The sequence below is a fragment of the Anarhichas minor genome, unplaced genomic scaffold (assembly GCF_050575085.1).
Source record: "Anarhichas minor isolate MPS153535 unplaced genomic scaffold, ASM5057508v1 ptg000021l, whole genome shotgun sequence".
NCBI classification, from domain to species: domain Eukaryota; kingdom Metazoa; phylum Chordata; class Actinopteri; order Perciformes; family Anarhichadidae; genus Anarhichas; species Anarhichas minor.
This window is the reverse complement of record NW_027466467.1, coordinates 2,516,707-2,533,757: the sequence shown is the minus strand read 5'-3', so window position 1 is coordinate 2,533,757 and position 17,051 is coordinate 2,516,707. Positions and strand designations below refer to the sequence as shown.

Sequence of the window (17,051 nt, the reverse complement as noted above, 5' to 3'; positions counted from 1 at the left end):
ACTATCAGCAAGAAAGAGACAAAAAAAGTGACATTAAAACCAGGTTCAAGCGGGGATTTAGCCAGAAAACAGTCTTCCTTAATGCTGCGTTGGTGAGATGTGAAATTCAATCCAGGAAGTTCAGATTGATTAACAGATTTACGTGTTGATATCAGATGCCGAAACATTGCACAACACTCACAGACAGGATTATACAACTCTGGAAAGTTATCACGACAGCAATTATTTTATCTCACGCTTCAACGTTAAAGAGATTAACCGTAAAATGCAGAATTCATGATATTGATCCACAAGGAATGTGTACTTGCATTTAAAGCGAGAGCTGCTTTTTTCTACATGCAGAGCTTAAGTCGGTCTGAACGCAGCTTAAACCCTCAACAACCGAAGTGTAAGGACATAAAAAAAAAAAGATGTCCTCGTTTATTCACAACCGTCACTGGTCCTCACAAAGACATAAGTACACACACACACACACACACACACACACACACAGAGCATGCCAGCACATACGGACATATGTCCAGACGCTCACCAGTGGTGTTTGACCCTGTGACCCTGCGTCAATGAGCGGACCTCAAATGGAGCGGAGGTCAAACACACACACACTCTCTCACACACACACTCTCTCACACACACACGCACACACACACACACACACACACACACACACACACACACACACACACACACACACACAGGCTACTTCTCTAATCCCCCAGTCTGCTGAACTTGCTGACCCCAGAACTCGATCAGAGTTTGTATTCAACGTAACTTGAATAGAGTACAGAGGATAGACTTTGCTTGTCTTTATATTTTTGCCCCTCAGTCTATTTTAATTCATGTTCCTTGAATCTGCCTCTTCCTTTTAGTGGATTCTTTTTTTTAATGCAAACTTTTATAACAAGCTGTAAACTTAAGATGTGAAAGACAGAACAACACTTTACTTGCTCTCCATGAACGCTGAAACTTGTTCTGCAGGTTTTTATCACTCGTTTTGTTTTTCGTCGGTGTTTTTTCTCGGTTTAAGCTGCTTTGTAGCGTTAACATATTTACAGCGATGAATGAGGAAAGTTCCTGCAGGATTAGACCTCTTGTTGTGATTCAGGAGGAATTAAGGGATCAGTCTGGACCAGCAGACACAACAGCACATTTCTTCAGCTAAATAAGACTTTAAGAATTTAGTGCCTTGGGAAAAAATTGTATTTTCACACTTGGCTGATGGATGAAAAACCTTATTTTGCATAATTTTCTTGATCCAGATCCCTAAATTTACAGCATTTTACACTAGATTTCATTCTGCACAGCCTTACACATGTTCACATTCTCCCACTTATTTAAGTTGTTGTTGATAATTCAGATTGCATATATTTTTGGCTACTTATCCAAGAAGTTATTGGAATGTAAAGTTCGATATGAGTTCAGAAGCTTTCAACGGTGAATGAAAAGTAAGTTGGAAATGTACCAGCTGATAATAAAATAAGCTGCTATCTGTGGATTTATGAGCCTCATCTCATAAAAAACTGGAGAGTGTGTGTGTGTAAATATTGTGTTTGCACAACATGGATGTTTGTCAGGTCCTTTATAGCCTCATATCCTCATCCAACAGGAACAGCGTCACATGACATGACTAAGCAGAAGTGGGATAAAGCCTCCGTCATCTATAGTGTGAGTGTTTTGCACATATGAAGTAACTGAATTGAACGACGGTGGCAACCTGAAATAAAAAACTGGGCATTTAAAGATCATAGAAATGGTAATATAAAATACACGTAATAAAAGAAAACATGACCAGCAAAACACATTTGTATTTGCAGCCAAAGCATCTAAAACTTTAGATTTGACAGTCAGCTGCTGAATCATCTAAAAATGAAATAGAAAAAATAAATCACGATGACCTAGTTTACTCACAGACGTTTGATGCTTTCTCTCACTAAGTCCACGTCATCTCAGGCCTGAAATCAGCAAGTCTTTGAGGGCTCTCTTGTTCACCTCTCTGCTGAATGTGCTAAAGGGAATAGCCCACAATGCATTGCACTGACGCCTAAACGGCATATGGAAAAAATGAACAGGATTATGTTGCCACACCTTTCACTAACATTTACACATGGTGTTTTGTCTGTTTGTGCTTTTAAGCCGAAATAATCAAGAAGTCCCAAAAGCGCTCAGAATCACCAAATTTAAACATCTACGATCTTATTAAAAGATGATTAAACTCCATTATGCTGATGAAGACATTATGCTGAGGTGGTCAATATATGAGACAATATAAAAACTAAATTCAGTAGTTCAGTACCATGATCTTCTGAAAGATCAGTGATTTCCAAATGTTGATTTGGTCGAACAGAACTTTCACTTATCAACAAGGAGCGTAAGCAAGTAACTAAGTATGTATTTTCAAGGTACACCACATGCTCTGTGTGTTTCACTGTGAGAGACATGTAGAGAATACAATGGTTGTATTGCGTTGTTTAATTACCATTGCAACAGGAAATGAATCAATGAATGACTGAAAGAATGTTTTTAAAATGTATTATCAATGTATCATGCATAACTACACCCAACCCACTGACAAGTAACCACTTGGGCTCACAAGTAACCACAAATTCATACAAGGCAGGACCAGAGTGCAGTGTACACATTTGAATAGAAAAAAAATACAAAAACAACTCGGCAAATTCTGAGTTTAATGTTAAGATATGGTTACTCCAAGGGGCTTTTATTTTGAAAGGGTGGGACTGGGTGGGTGAGAGAGGGGGAGAGGAGACAGAATCATAATGTTTGACACACATACACAGGTTATTAAATGACAGGCGTGTGTCTGAGAGAGAGAGAGAGAGAGAGATTGCGGAGAAAGAGAGACAGACAGACAGAGAAACAGACAAAGAGAGAGACAGACAGAGAGAGAGAGAGAGATGGACAGAGAGAGAGAGAGACAGACAGACAGAGAGAGAGACAGACAGAGAGAGAGACAGCCAGACAGAGAGAGAGACAGACAAAGAGAGAGAGAGACAGACAGACAGAGAGAGAGAGACGGACAGAGAGAGAGAGACAGACAGACAGAGAGAGAGAGAGACGGACAGAGAGAGAGAGACAGACAGACAGAGAGAGAGACAGACAGAGAGAGAGACAGACAGACAGAGAGAGAGACAGACAGAGAGAGAGAGACGGACAGAGAGAGAGACAGACAGACAGACAGACAGGAGGTCTAACAATGCCTTTGACTGAATATCTCCAAGTCATTTGTGTGTGCGTGTGTAGAGAGAGAGAGACAGACAGAGAAACAGACAAAGAGAGACAGACAGAGAAACAGACAAAGAGAGACAGACAGAGAAACAGACAAAGAGAGACCGACAGCGAGAGAGAGAGTGCGTGTGTGTCACTGTGCCATGGTGAGGACGCACCTGGTGTCAGAGGCAGACTGATTAAGAAACTTTACAGTAAACAGTGATTTTGAACAAAACTCCTGCCTCCTTTTAACAAAAAGCAGGAGTCTGAGTGCCAAAACATGAGAAAGATAAGACTCTGCCGAACGCGTTGATGTGGTTTTTATGTTTGTGGTGTTAAAAATGTGAGCTCTAGAGCAATATACAAAACTGGTACCGTCTGCTTTCTTTGAGAAATTAATGGTCAGGTTTAACATGGAGACTAATGGAGCAGTTGGTTGGGGTTCATGTCGCTCTGCGGCTTTTTGATCCAAATGTGTAAGTCTGTCGGATTCCATAGATATCTGTGTGCGACAGCACAACATTTCCAAGTTTTTTGGCCAAAAATGGTGTATAAAGAGTAAAAATTGTGGGACCTGGAGCAATTTGTTTGGAAAAATCACAGAATATTTTCATGCTCCGCTCCACTCTGACAGTTATGCTCTCACTCTAGCTCTTAACGAGCCGTGCAATACACACCCATTATAAAATCTGAAACGGCCCCAACATTTTCCTGAAACTTAATCTGTGACTTAATGAAAACTGTGCTAGCTATCAAAATGTCCCTTTGGCTCAATAAAGTCCAGCGTTTTGTCAACATTTTAAACTTCAAATCATTTTTCTACGTTAATGTACGGCTAGTCAATATGGGCCCAAAGTTAAGTATTTCTTTTAGCTCTCTTCATGCCAAAACCCCATTCAAGTGAATGGAAATTTTTTTCTCAGTTTTGGGGATTTTCGGGAAAACCGCTGGGCGAATCTCTCTAAAAAATACTTACACCTTTTTGCGCAGGTGTTGGCAACGCTGTGTGAGGAGAAGCGTGCCAAACTTTCTGGATAAACATTATGATTATCATTAAGCCCGATGGATTATATACAGTGTGCTTTGGCACAGGCAGTTTTACTGCCTTTGTGCTACAAAGCCACACTGAATAAACTAACATTAAAGTAACTACACCACGGTCACATCACTTAAAAAAGATAAAGGCAGTGTTCTAGTGATGACTTTTACTTTAGTTTATTTAATATATTTACATCAACCATTTTCAAAAATACATTAATCTCAAAGAGAAGAGATGCTTTGTACCCGATTTAGCTACTAGCTAACTTCCATCTGCAGTTCCTAGGCAGCTGAAATGAAACTATACATTTCCACTACAAACGGACCACACACACACACACAGACACACACAAACACACACAGACACACACAGACGCACAGACGCACACACACACACACACACAGACACACACACGCACACACACAGGCTTCATAGGACTAAACATAAAACAAAATACAAGTATCAAAATATTCCATACACAAGTCATATAAAGTCAAAATGTTAAATGAATTGCTGACAACACCGGTTGCTTAAATGTATTATTTTACCGATAAAAAAACAGACAAACATTCAAATACCCATTGACTTCAGGACGAGGGAACAGGAAGTGCTGACTCATGTCTGGGAATTTGGACTCGTGAAAACACGACTGTGTCAAAAGTCAAAATTTTGAGCTATTTACGATGTCATTATTTTGAATCTTACAGAGAGTTATCGTCATCATTCAGGACTTTTTAAAGACATTTTAGTTGTAGATGAAATCAGATTTTCTCTGTTTTAAGAACAGTCGTCCTCCAGGTGTTTATACCTTAATGTACCGGATCACATGACCGAAAAAATGTTTACTAGGAAAAATAAAATGACCCTCGCCGGAGGGGAGAATAAAGGTAACCAGGTCATTCAGTTCACAACATGTGTAAATGTGTGTGTGTGTGTGTGTGTGTGTGTGTGTGTGTGTGTGTGTGTGTGTGTGTGTTAGGTCACAGATGAGAAAGAGGACTTTAAAGATCTGTTTGAGGGTTAGAATTAGGATGAGATGACAGTGAGTGTTCTTTATGGTAAAGGTGAAACGAAGCATCTCCTTCCTGCGTGTCTGAACGTGTTTTATAAGCTCCACGCGTCCACAACAGATCAGAAATCAGTCATTTGAACTTCCATAATAAAGGCTACAGGAATATAAATATCCATACTATATGTAATCTCTTAGTGTTTGATTTGTCCCTCATTTCCTCACCATGAATTTTGGTGGCTCCACTAAAGAAAACAGTACAGATCTTTGTTTTAAACGTTATTTTCTCGCATGAATGTTGGTACCATGTATTACTTTTTAAAACATAAACATGAAGTACTCCTACAGACCTGTAAACAGTCTCTGAAGTGTAATGTGTGGAGTTTCCCTTTAAACGCTGCAGACTGACAGAACGAGCTCCACCTGACCTTTAATTGAGTCTCATGTGTTCTGTTCAGCGTTACGTGTCATTGTCTGTCCAAATATACTGTCGTCCGTCTGTCTTTCTTTCTTCTTTCCTTCTATCCTGACTGTCTGTCTGTCTGTTTTTCTTTCTGTCTGTCTGTCTGTCTTTCTGTCTTTCCTTATTCTTTTGTTCCATCCTGTCTGTCTGTCTCTCTGTCTGTCTTCCTTCTTGTCTGTCCTTCTTTCTTCCTTCTTTCCTTCCTGTCTGTCTGTCTGTCTGTCTTTCTTTCAGCCTCACAGATAGACTTGGTTGTCCTCTCTGTGTGTGTGTGTGTGTGGTTCCCCGGCCGTCACTTCGTCATAGTGCTAAGTAAAGACCCACCACCTGCTGTAGTGGATTTACACTCAGAGAGAAACACCAAAGAGAATCAGGTCAGTGGTTCCCAACCTGGGGTCCGGGTCCTCTTAGGGGTCCGCCAAAGATCACAGAGGGTTCGCTGGGATTTGTCCGCTCTGAAGTAGTCAAATTTAATTCTAATTATTGTCAAACTAATAACAACACACTTACTGGATGATTTATACAAACGTCTGAAGATAAAGATATATATAGATGTATATTTAAGATATATTATATTTGTCCTCAGTCAAACATTGGAGTCCACGTTCTGTTTAAAGGTATTTGTGCAGCGTGTCAGATAAAGACCAGTATTTGTATTATAACATGTTTAGAATTAGAAATCACAGGTTTCCAACAACTCCAGAGCCGTTCAGTCATCAATCCATCAACACACGTTATTATTGTTGATGAAACCGACAAGTTATTTTCATGATTTAATTAAAAGACTTAAAACCATTTAAATACTGTCTTTTACTGTTGCATTTAAATTATACACTACATTATATTTCTATAGTAATACAAAGTATCATTACTTCATCATAATATATACTATTCTGGTGTACAGTATAGTAGTACTTTCCTACTAAACACTACTAATAACTCACTTCACCTGCACTATTGTTAATAAGTTCATATATATATTGCTTGCCTTGTAATTGTTACTTTAATTTCTCTTGTTTCAATGTCTATTCTTATTCTATATATTCCTGATAGTTTATTTATATTTATCTGTACTTATTTTTATCGTTGTGCTGCTGCAACATTTTAGTTTCTCCTTTAAGGATCAAGAAAGGCTTTTCTTATTCTATATTGTTTAATATTGAATCATTAAAATCTCCCTTCACTGAAAAAGTACACGTAAGTACACGTATGTTGTGTCCAAATACTTTTGGAGGAGATACACAGAGTTGTACATTTGCAGAAATGTCACATGTTGTGCTGCTGCTCTCTGCTGGTGTAACACACAATCCTTCTCAACGCCATCACTGATTAAAGAATAATAATAACAGTTTATGCCTCAACACAACGGTTCGATGGTTTGATGAATCTATTCATAATTTGGTCAGTAAACAATAAAGCTGAGCAGAACAGTTTAATCGTGATCATCATCCAACTCAGTCAACAACATGACAAACAAACACACATTCAAGTACTGCAGGTTACAAACTGTCATTCACATTTTCACATGTAGTTACTTATATATTTATTTATTGTGAATGGACTTTTTAAATTGGTTATTTATCACATGACGTTTTCTTTCAGTCACAGTTCATTTACTCTCATTATTGCTCCCATACGTGTTCAAACAGTATGAACACCTGTTTCAACCTCGAGGCAGAACTCCAGATGTGAGACCCTGAACAGATGTGATCCCTCGTCATCATCAGCTGGTCAACTACTGATGAAGAGGCTGAATCAGGTTAAAAACTCACAGGAACAAACTTCACCATTATGTCATCATCATAACTGTGACATTTATTCATTCTTCTACAAATGAACGCTCTGTACCTTTAGGTATTTATCTGATATTCTTATTCAGTGACGAGACTCAATGCTCTCCAGAATCAGCAGTGTGAGAAATTAAAAATTATTTTCAGCGATGAAACAAAAGTCATCAAAAAACAAACAAATTGTATATCAATTCATGTCATTTATCCAGAAAATAAAAGGTTAAAACACGTCTGGTTCCAGCTGGTCAACTGTGACGATTTGCTGGTTTTCTCTTGTTTTATATCATGACTTGAATTATTTTTGTTCTCTTTGAAAGAATAAACCACTGAGTCACAATGATCTTGGTCCTGCGTCATATTTTACAAGCTGCAAATTCCTAAATAAAGGAAGTCTGTTACCAAATCACCACAAACATGGGAGTCAACAGGGTCCAGGGCTCGTTTTTGGTGGTTAACCCGACGATTAAAACAAGAAGTTTAAAGAGGTGACGTTGGTCTCCGGGAAACCGTGATGACGTTTTATAAAGTAAAGTATTTAATAGGTGCCGCCTACAGTTACATAACACGGTGTTTCTATTCTGCACTTCAGTGTTTAAATTGGGAAATGAATTCAATAAAAATCATGTTCAAATGATGCACAACGAATGATACCAAGACTTGCTACGTGATAGCAATAGGACGCATTCTCGTTCATGTTTTATCTCGAGATCACAGAATTACAAATATCAGTCGTGCAGTGAACAGCAGCGGTATAAGTTTATTACAGAAGATGAGTTACTTGCCAACAAGGGAATGTTGTATTCTGACGTAATTCATTCAGATGATCTCTCCCCAGTGCATGAGAACGTATTATAGAGTCTAACCGGTTCCTTTGGTCAGCAGGTAGACGGCAGAGATGGTGATGGCGGTGGCGGTGTAGGTGAACATGGCGTTATAAAGAGTGTTTGTCCTGATCCGTTCTCCCAGAGTCCTCTGAGTCTCCTCCAGACGCCTCACCGCCGCCTCCGACTCCCACTGGTCCTCTCTCTCTGGTCTAACTGGTGGTTCTGGACTCACTGGTGCCACTAACTGCAGCTGAGCAGCCTGCGTGTCGACCTGCTCTCTGGTCTCCAGCAACTTCCTCACCGCCGTCAACTCCCCCTCGACTCTACCGAGTCCTTGCTCCAGCTGTCCCAGTTGCGGCCGGAGGGACTCCAGAATGGACTCCGTCTTTTGGCTGCCGATCTGGAGGTCTTTCAGGGCCGAGAGAGGCACCGTGGGCGAGTCCGGCGCGGGAGCCCTCTTGTCCTGAAGGACGATGTCGTCCCTCTGCGCGAAGGCGTCGTTCAGCGCGACCCTGAGGCTGTCGATGAGCGTCCGGAGCGCGTCCTGCTGGGAGCGATGGTTTCCGGCCTGGACTCTCAGGGCTTCCTGCAGGCTCTCTGGACCCTTCTGAGCCTCCAGCAGGAGACTCTTCAGCTCCTACAGATGAGAGAGACGAGGGTGTATCAGCTGAAACAAAGATCGGCGCTCAGTGGTGTCCTGGTGACGCGCTGATACAGATAAACTATCTATAAACGACTAAGAGAAAGCGGTTGTGTACCTCCACAAACCAGTCAAGTTGCAGTTTACACCCAAAAGAAGTAGAGTAATTTTCTCATTGACTTCCATAGAATAAGACTTCTATACAACTAGCAGGTGTCGCCCCCTGCTGGTCAGTAGAGAGAATGCAAGTTTTAAGACACTTTCACTAGGCAGAACCGGAGGTTGCCGCCTAGTTATGACCCAAAATAGTGTTTTGTTCATCATACGTTTATCCTCGAGTCCAAGTGGATGTTTGTGCCAAATTTGAAGAAATTCCCTCCAGATGTTGCCGAGATATCGCATTCACGAGGATGGGGCGTAAATACGGACGGACAGACGTCCCAAAAACATTATAAAAAGTGTAAAAATATAAAAAATAAAAAGAATCCTGTTAAAAGGTCAATAAATCGTAAAAAATCCCAGAGCCCAACGTGGCCTCTGAGTGTATCAAACAAGACATTTTGTCTCAGTGCTGTAGTTGAAGACGTTACAGTCAGTGGTGTCCCTCACCTGCAGGCGGACGCGGTTGATGTACGTGGACCCCATGACCCCGATCAGGGCCCCGAGCACCGAGCCGATGACGGACCAGTTCTTGGTGCGCTCGGCCCTCGTCCTCTCCTTCTCGTGGCTCTCCCGGACGCCTGCCGAGAACAGGTTGAACTTCTCCCTCTCCGAACCCTCGGAGTTCTCGTACGCTGTCCGGAGACGACGCTCCTCCTGTAGATAGAAGGGAAGGACGAGGGGGAGGTTCATTATAAGTTCAACCGATCCTTTATTACATGAACAGGCACGTTATCTAACAGATCTCTCTGACTGGAGTAATCACCAATAATATCACTGTAATGTACTTCAGCTGCTTTCACACCTAACTTTTCTGGTTTGCTTAGAACAAACTCAGGTCTTTTTGTCTCATTTTCATCCAAATGAATCAGACTGCAGGTGTGAGATCGCCCTCAGTGGTTTACTTTTATTGTTTCTATTTTTAACTGAGCTTACCTGCAGCAGTTTGTGCTCCTGCGTGGCCAGCTCCAGGTAGTGAGCCTCCTCCCTGGAGACCCGGTCCAGCCGGTCTCTGACCTCCTTCAGCCGGACTTGCAGGACCTCCAGGCTGCCGTGAGCCTCGCGCACCATCCCTCTGGCCACCATGAACGCCGCCTCGGCCTGGAACAAACACACAAACACACAAACACATCAACACACACGTCTGAGACTCTACGGAGAACTCAAGAGTCTGCAGATCATTTTCACGGACTATAAACACACAGACACACACACGCACGCACTCACACACACAAGGTTTCCTGCTTCTCACTGACCTCGGTGACTTTGGTCTGGGCCACGCGGACCTCGTTGAGGCCGACAAACTCCTCGTACCTCCCCCACCAGTAGTTGGCCGAGTTGGTGGCCGCCTGAGCCGACCTCTGACCCCACTGCCGCCCAAACTCACCCGCATGCTGGAGGAGGGAGAGAAACAGGGCCGTGTTTTTAATTTCAGCTTCGCAGCATCAGATGATAAATGTGTTTATTACTAAATCGTTTGCAGCTCTAATGCGTCGGCGGTTGTTGTTTGTTGTACCTGTAATGCAGCCAGAGCGCGCTCCTTCACCACCTCGGCTCCGCCCTTCCCATCAGGAGGGGTGGGGTCAGTGGGCGGGGGGGGCCCGGGCGGAGGTTGAGCGCTGTAGGTCCGGACCAGAGCGACTCTGCCGGGCTGAGATCCATGAAGAGGGAGGTGGGACAGACGGCAGTAGTCACGAGCACGGACGACAATCTGAGCTCCTCTGTACCTGTAAAGATACGGTGGTTAGGTCCGCCTCCTCTCAGTCGACTAGTCTCTTTCTTATTTCCAACAAACCTGTGAACACATTTCTGGTAAACACAAGACTTAAAGTGGTTCTTTTGTGAGATTCTTTGTGGAGAAACTCAGATAATTTACAGATAATTACAATCCCTCTTCGTTATTGTGGAGGTTTATGGCGTTTTGCCGGCTACACCTTCAGTCTATGTTCATATCTATGAGTTACATTCGTTGTCTTTTTCATTCTTCACAGTTCATTTTGTTTGTACGCCCTCTAGCGTTATAATGCAACGAGCAGCGAGTAGAGCATCAACCAGTATAAACAAAGTTTAAGTCGACTCAGAACTTCTTCCGACTGTCAATCATCAGCTTCTGTTCTTTAATATAAAACCAGTCGATTAAATGCTGCTTTCCATTAACTTCGGAATTAACGTTCCAGTACAACAAGTTGGAAAACTGAATGGGCTTTGCTCCAGTCAGGTCAGCTGTTATTAAGTAATAGCAGCTGATGACAACAAGTTACGGCCGTGTTTTGGTCATACAAACACCGTAACAACATGTCCACAGAGGGGAGTTACTGTATGTGTGACTGATTTAATGAGACACATAAGGGTTGGTGGGGTGGGGCTTTCTCCCGAGCGTCATTGAGCATAAATACCTCATTGAGGACGGAAGCAGTCAGAAGAGCAGCTTGAACTGTCAAAGCTTCACTTTCACTGCAGCAGCACATTCAACGCTGGAACGGACGTCTGTGAGGAAAACACAGTTCAAACATTTAAATGAGACGATTGATGAACCTTCATGTGTGAATGTTCACATCAGCCAGAGACGTGGTGTCTGTGTGACGAAGGGGTCCGAGTCCTGATCCGGATCCAGCTTCTCTTATTTCAGATACAATCTCAGAAATCCAGCTGGTTTGAATATTATTTAGATATTAAGGCTAATGCAATGACACCTACCGATCCATTACAATCAATCTTTAGTGGAAAGTGACTAATTAGATTTACTCAAGTAGTGTACTTAAGTACACTTTCTACAGCTACTCCACTAGATGTCAGAGGCAAATATTGTACTTTCTTCATCTAAAAGTATACAAGTACAGCTATCTATTTTAGCAATCGTGTAGTCATTTTATAAGACAAATATTTCATTTTTTCATGTTTCCAGCTTCTCAAATGTGAATAATTCCTTGTCTTTGCTTTAACTGAAATCATTTTAATGTATTTTTTGGACTGTTGGTTTGACAAAACAAACATTGTGGAGGATTCTGGGTAATTGTGATGGAAATCAATCAGCAGATGAATCCCAAATGAAAAATAATCATTACTTAAGAGTTCCAAAAGAGCTCCACGTCAACCAATTATAAAAGCAAAATACTGCTGATTATACTTTTACTTTTGTAATATTTTAAATACTTTCACTTACAGAATATATTCACAATGTGGGTCTGACTACTTCCTCCTCCTCTGTAGTTAACAAACAACACTTCTAATACCGACACAACAAAGTAATACTCAGACAGACTGGAGGAGGATGAAGTTTACAGGGCTTAATATCAATATAATAATAATAATAATAATAAGTATAATTTAACATTACAAATACATTTTACTTCAAGGTTATCTGACTGTTCTGTTCACTTCCCTGCTTCATCACTAACACGATGCTAACATTTACCGGTAAACAGATGTTTTTAGTTATAAAAAGATAACTTTAATTCACATAAGTTAGAGAAATAAATATACCTGATTTCCTCAATGTTGTCGGCGCATACATGTTACATGGACGCAGTTTTTCTAGGCTAACTAGTTAGCATCCTGATGTCAAATGAAACAGCTACAGCTACGTTTTCGTTCAGGCACATAACGGCCATACTACTTCCGGTTGAGAGTTCATTGGGGTCCTGACAGCGCGGATTAGAAATACAGCAAAAAAAACCCAACCACTTTATTTCTTTCCTTCAAATCAGTGAGACCAGTTAGAAAGATGTCGAGCAGAGAAGGTGAGACGTCGTTTTTATCTCAGTTATCATCTTGAAATATGTATGACTAAACGTCGCTAAACGCACCGCAGCGTGTGTTAACGGGGGGATTAGCTATCGCGAGCTAAAACGTGCTGAAACGTGACGATCTTTCACCAAACTACACTCAAAATATGACACATTTTGTTGTTTTTCTGAAATACACGCATAAAGAAGAGTGTTTCTAGATCATACGAGTCATTGCGATCGTCTGCGACATTCGGCTTAATAATATTTATTTAGCTGACGTTTATTCTAATGCGGTATATTAGGCTTCTGTGTGCAGCGGTTTCATTTTACTTAAAGTAGGTCTTCTCTAAGTATAAGTACGCTGTTGTCAGATTTATCAAAGGAGCAAACAAAGACGCGTTCATGTCTATATTTCTATTTGAGCTGATGTACAATTTATTCTCTTTTTGTCCAAAGGAGGCAAAAAGAAACCGCTGAAGGCGCCCAAGAAACAGTCCAAGGAAATGGATGAAGTAAGTGTCCTCTCAGACTCTACCATTATTTTAATTATCAGCTAATTAAAACACTATTTATTGTGTTTACGTTACACATTGAATGTATTCTTTATTAAGCAATGACCATCTGCATGTCCCAGAGTCAGTGTTTGTATTCCTTAATCTTCATTTTAAAGTCTGCACAGCTGTTTTCAGTTTTCATATATTTGTATTACAAATGATACATGTTTGTGTATGTATATATGTGTATATATATATATATATATATCTATATATATATCTATATATATATATATATATATATATATATATCTATATATATATCTATATATATATATATATCTATATATATATATATATATATATCTATATATATATATATATATATATCTATATATATATATCTATATATATATATATATATATATATATATATATATATATATATATATCTATATCTATATATATATATATCTATATATATATATATCTATATATATATATCTATATATATATATATCTATATATATATATATCTATATATATATATATCTATATATATATATATATCTATATATATCTATATATATATATATCTATATATATCTATATATATATATATCTATATATATATATATATATCTATATATCTATATATATATATATCTATATATATATATATCTATATATATATATATATATCTATATATATCTCTGTATTTTACTTTGTATATTGACCATTATGCACCACAACGTCAAGGCAAATTTCTTGTAAAAGATAAATACGTTTATGATTTCTAATTGTTTAGTCCACGACTAAACGAGAAATCATTAGTGATGGTGATTTCAGAGGAGACACAGACACACATGCAGAGAGAGACAGATGCAGTGAGAGGGAGAGAGACAGATGCGGGGAGAGGGACGGATGCAGTGAGAGGGGGAGACAGAGACAGACACACACGCAGAGAGAGACAGACGCAGTGAGAGGGAGAGAGACAGACGCAGTGAGAGGGAGAGAGACAGACATGCAGAGAGAGGGGAGAGGGACGGATGCAGTGAGAGGGGGAGAGAGAGAGAGACAGACATACACGCAGAGAGAGACAGACGTGCAGAGAGAGGGGAGAGGGACGGATGCAGTGAGAGGGGGCGAGAGAGAGACACGCAGAGAGAGAGAGAGAGAGAGAGAGAGGGAGACGCACGCAGTGAGAGAGAGAGAGCAGACAGACAGACAGACAGACACACACAGACATGCACGCACGCAGAGAGAGGGGGATGGACGGACGGACAGGTCTTCCAATGTTAGCTGAGTATCTGTTTGAAAAAGAAGAATTCAAAAATTAAGCAACGTTGCTTTTTGTTGTTTCGACTCTGTAAACGTGGGATTCTTCTTTGGAGCTTTTTGTTATTTTTAATCCTTTCATAACTAAATGTTAGTTGCATCCCAAACTAAAGAGCAACATAAACAGGAAGTGTTATCGTGGCGAGAGTTCAGTCAAAGGATTGTGACCGACTGTGTGTCTGCAGGATGACGTCGCCTTCAAGCAGAAGCAAAAGGACGACCAGAAGGCGATGGACGCACTGAAGACCAAAGCTTCAGGGAAAGGACCTCTAGGTGAGACCAGAGAACACGTCACGGTGCATCAGACTGTGACTCAATACGCACAAGAGTTAAACTGCTCTATGACAGCGGTTAACGGTAGTACTGCTGTAGATACCTTTGGCTTCGGTACTGGTGGAAAGTACTTTAATGGAGTATTTCTATCTTATGCTACTTTACAGCCTATACTTCTACTCCACTACATATGTTCGACAGCATTAGTTACTTTACAGATAAAGATTATTAATACAAAATACAATTAACATATTAATCATGATGTGTTATTATAGATTAAGCAACACAGCAGTGTATGTATGTATGTATGTATATGTATGTATGTATGTATGTATATATGTATGTATGTATGTATATATGTATGTGTATATATGTATGCATGTGTATATATGTATGTATGTATATATGTGTATGTATGTATATATGTATGTATGTATATATGTGTATGTATGTATGTATATATGTGTATGTATGTATGTATATATAGATTTTTATTTTTTTTTTGTTAAAATTAACTCCATCTGCAACATTAATGCATCAATATTTATAATCCTAAAATACATATTTTTCTGCATAATGAGTACTTTTACTGTTGGTACTCTAACATATATTTTAATACTAGTACTTTTACTAAAGTAAAACTTTGAATGCATAACTTTTACTTTGTACCTTTACGTGGTGTTGCTACTTGGCTGACCAATTAAACCTCTAATGTGTAATTATTCATAGTCTGCGTTTCAGTTATAAACGACTCTCTGAAATATACAAACTAAGAACAGAACCTGCGACATTAATTAATATTCGTATTAGAGGTTTTCTTACGCACACTGTTTGTGTTTTCTCTCTCCAGGGAGCAGTGGCATCAAGAAATCGGGCAAGAAGTAAGAAGAGCAGAATGTGCCGACGATGTTTCTCTGCTGCCCGGCTTCTCTCACCGAGTCTGAGAGGTTTGTTTCTGGCTGAGAAGACTCCGGTGTGCGTTTCTCTCTGTTACACCTGAACCCCGTCAAACCATCAACCCCGCCCTGGCGTTGACCTCCTCTAGCCAGAGAATATACTGTATCTGTTCACGCATCAATAATTAGAGGTTTCATGCTGTGATGTTTGAACAAACATCTTCAAACCCACTTTAGAAAAGGTCTGCAGTTTAAGATTTCACCGTGTTTAGTTGTGTGTTCATGTACAACTTTAACAAACACAAATCCCCCCCCCCCCCCCCCCCGTTCTCTTTCCCCCGATTATTGTTGTATTGTAAGGGGAGAGATGCTAATAAAGTTTTGTATTTACTGCTTGTTTTATTTCTGTAATTGGAAAAACATCTGAAGAATGTAAAACCATAAAACAATGTTTAAAATAACACGTGATCAAGTTTTTATTTTAAACCTCAAGTTATTAACTGTTTCAGGCATTAAATCAAGTTTGCTTTGGTGTTTTTCAGTGACTAAAGATATAAATCAGCATTTCTAGATGTTAATTTAGAGAAATGTATTTTTGTGAACTATTGTCCACCGTCATAAAACAGTTGTTTCAAAGGTAGTTATACGTTCAATGTGTATCCTTGAGGCCAAACAAACTCTTCTTTCCTGATGACACATTTGCAAAGAACATTGTGAGACTTCCCTTGACTCCATGTTCATATCTAGCTGGCACATTGAGCACAGATATGAACAAATGTTCACAATGTTATCTTCTGTCACAAGGACAGACTATTGTTTTATGAGCAGAAAGAACCATGAATGAGATGGAAGTGAACCCAGCCCACTGATGCACGCAGAGTAGTTTCAGGTATAAGTGAGTTCTAAAACTCCGGCCTACTAGAACCTGCTCCAGCCAGTTCTAATCCTCGGCCAAGCCTTCTACCCGGATCCCTCTTACCATCACCAGCCAGACTCCATCTCACCCAACAGTAGACGGATAAATAATTTCACAACTCGCGCTTCCTGGAGGCCTTTGTGTTTTTGGTAAAACTGTTCCTTTTCACAAAAACTTCGTGACACAATATTTCAGAAAAACATTACCAAAACCCGCCATTTTTCAAAACGTTTTACAAAACACGTCAGCAAATGAG

At 40.0% G+C, this 17,051-nt stretch overlaps 2 protein-coding genes across 2 annotated transcripts; one reads left to right on the top strand and one right to left on the bottom strand.

Annotated features, from left to right (window-relative positions):
* Nucleotides 1–8,258: 8,258 nt before the first annotated feature.
* Nucleotides 8,259–12,763, bottom strand: ccdc51 (coiled-coil domain containing 51). Its single transcript, XM_076096053.1, has 7 exons — nucleotides 12,633–12,763; nucleotides 11,546–11,636; nucleotides 10,666–10,876; nucleotides 10,406–10,543; nucleotides 10,086–10,250; nucleotides 9,600–9,806; nucleotides 8,259–8,987 (listed from the first exon to the last, which is right to left on the bottom strand). Exons 2-7 carry the CDS (start codon nucleotides 11,548–11,550, stop codon nucleotides 8,385–8,387), a joined length of 1,329 nt encoding a protein of 442 aa, XP_075952168.1. The 5' UTR covers nucleotides 11,551–11,636; nucleotides 12,633–12,763; the 3' UTR covers nucleotides 8,259–8,384.
* On the top strand, nucleotides 12,749–16,340 carry tma7 (translation machinery associated 7 homolog). The gene is made up of 4 exons (XM_076096054.1): nucleotides 12,749–12,889; nucleotides 13,334–13,389; nucleotides 14,896–14,983; nucleotides 15,834–16,340. The coding sequence occupies exons 1-4, from the start codon at nucleotides 12,874–12,876 to the stop codon at nucleotides 15,866–15,868; spliced, it is 195 nt and encodes a 64-aa protein (XP_075952169.1). The 5' UTR covers nucleotides 12,749–12,873; the 3' UTR covers nucleotides 15,869–16,340.
* Nucleotides 16,341–17,051: the final 711 nt, after the last annotated feature.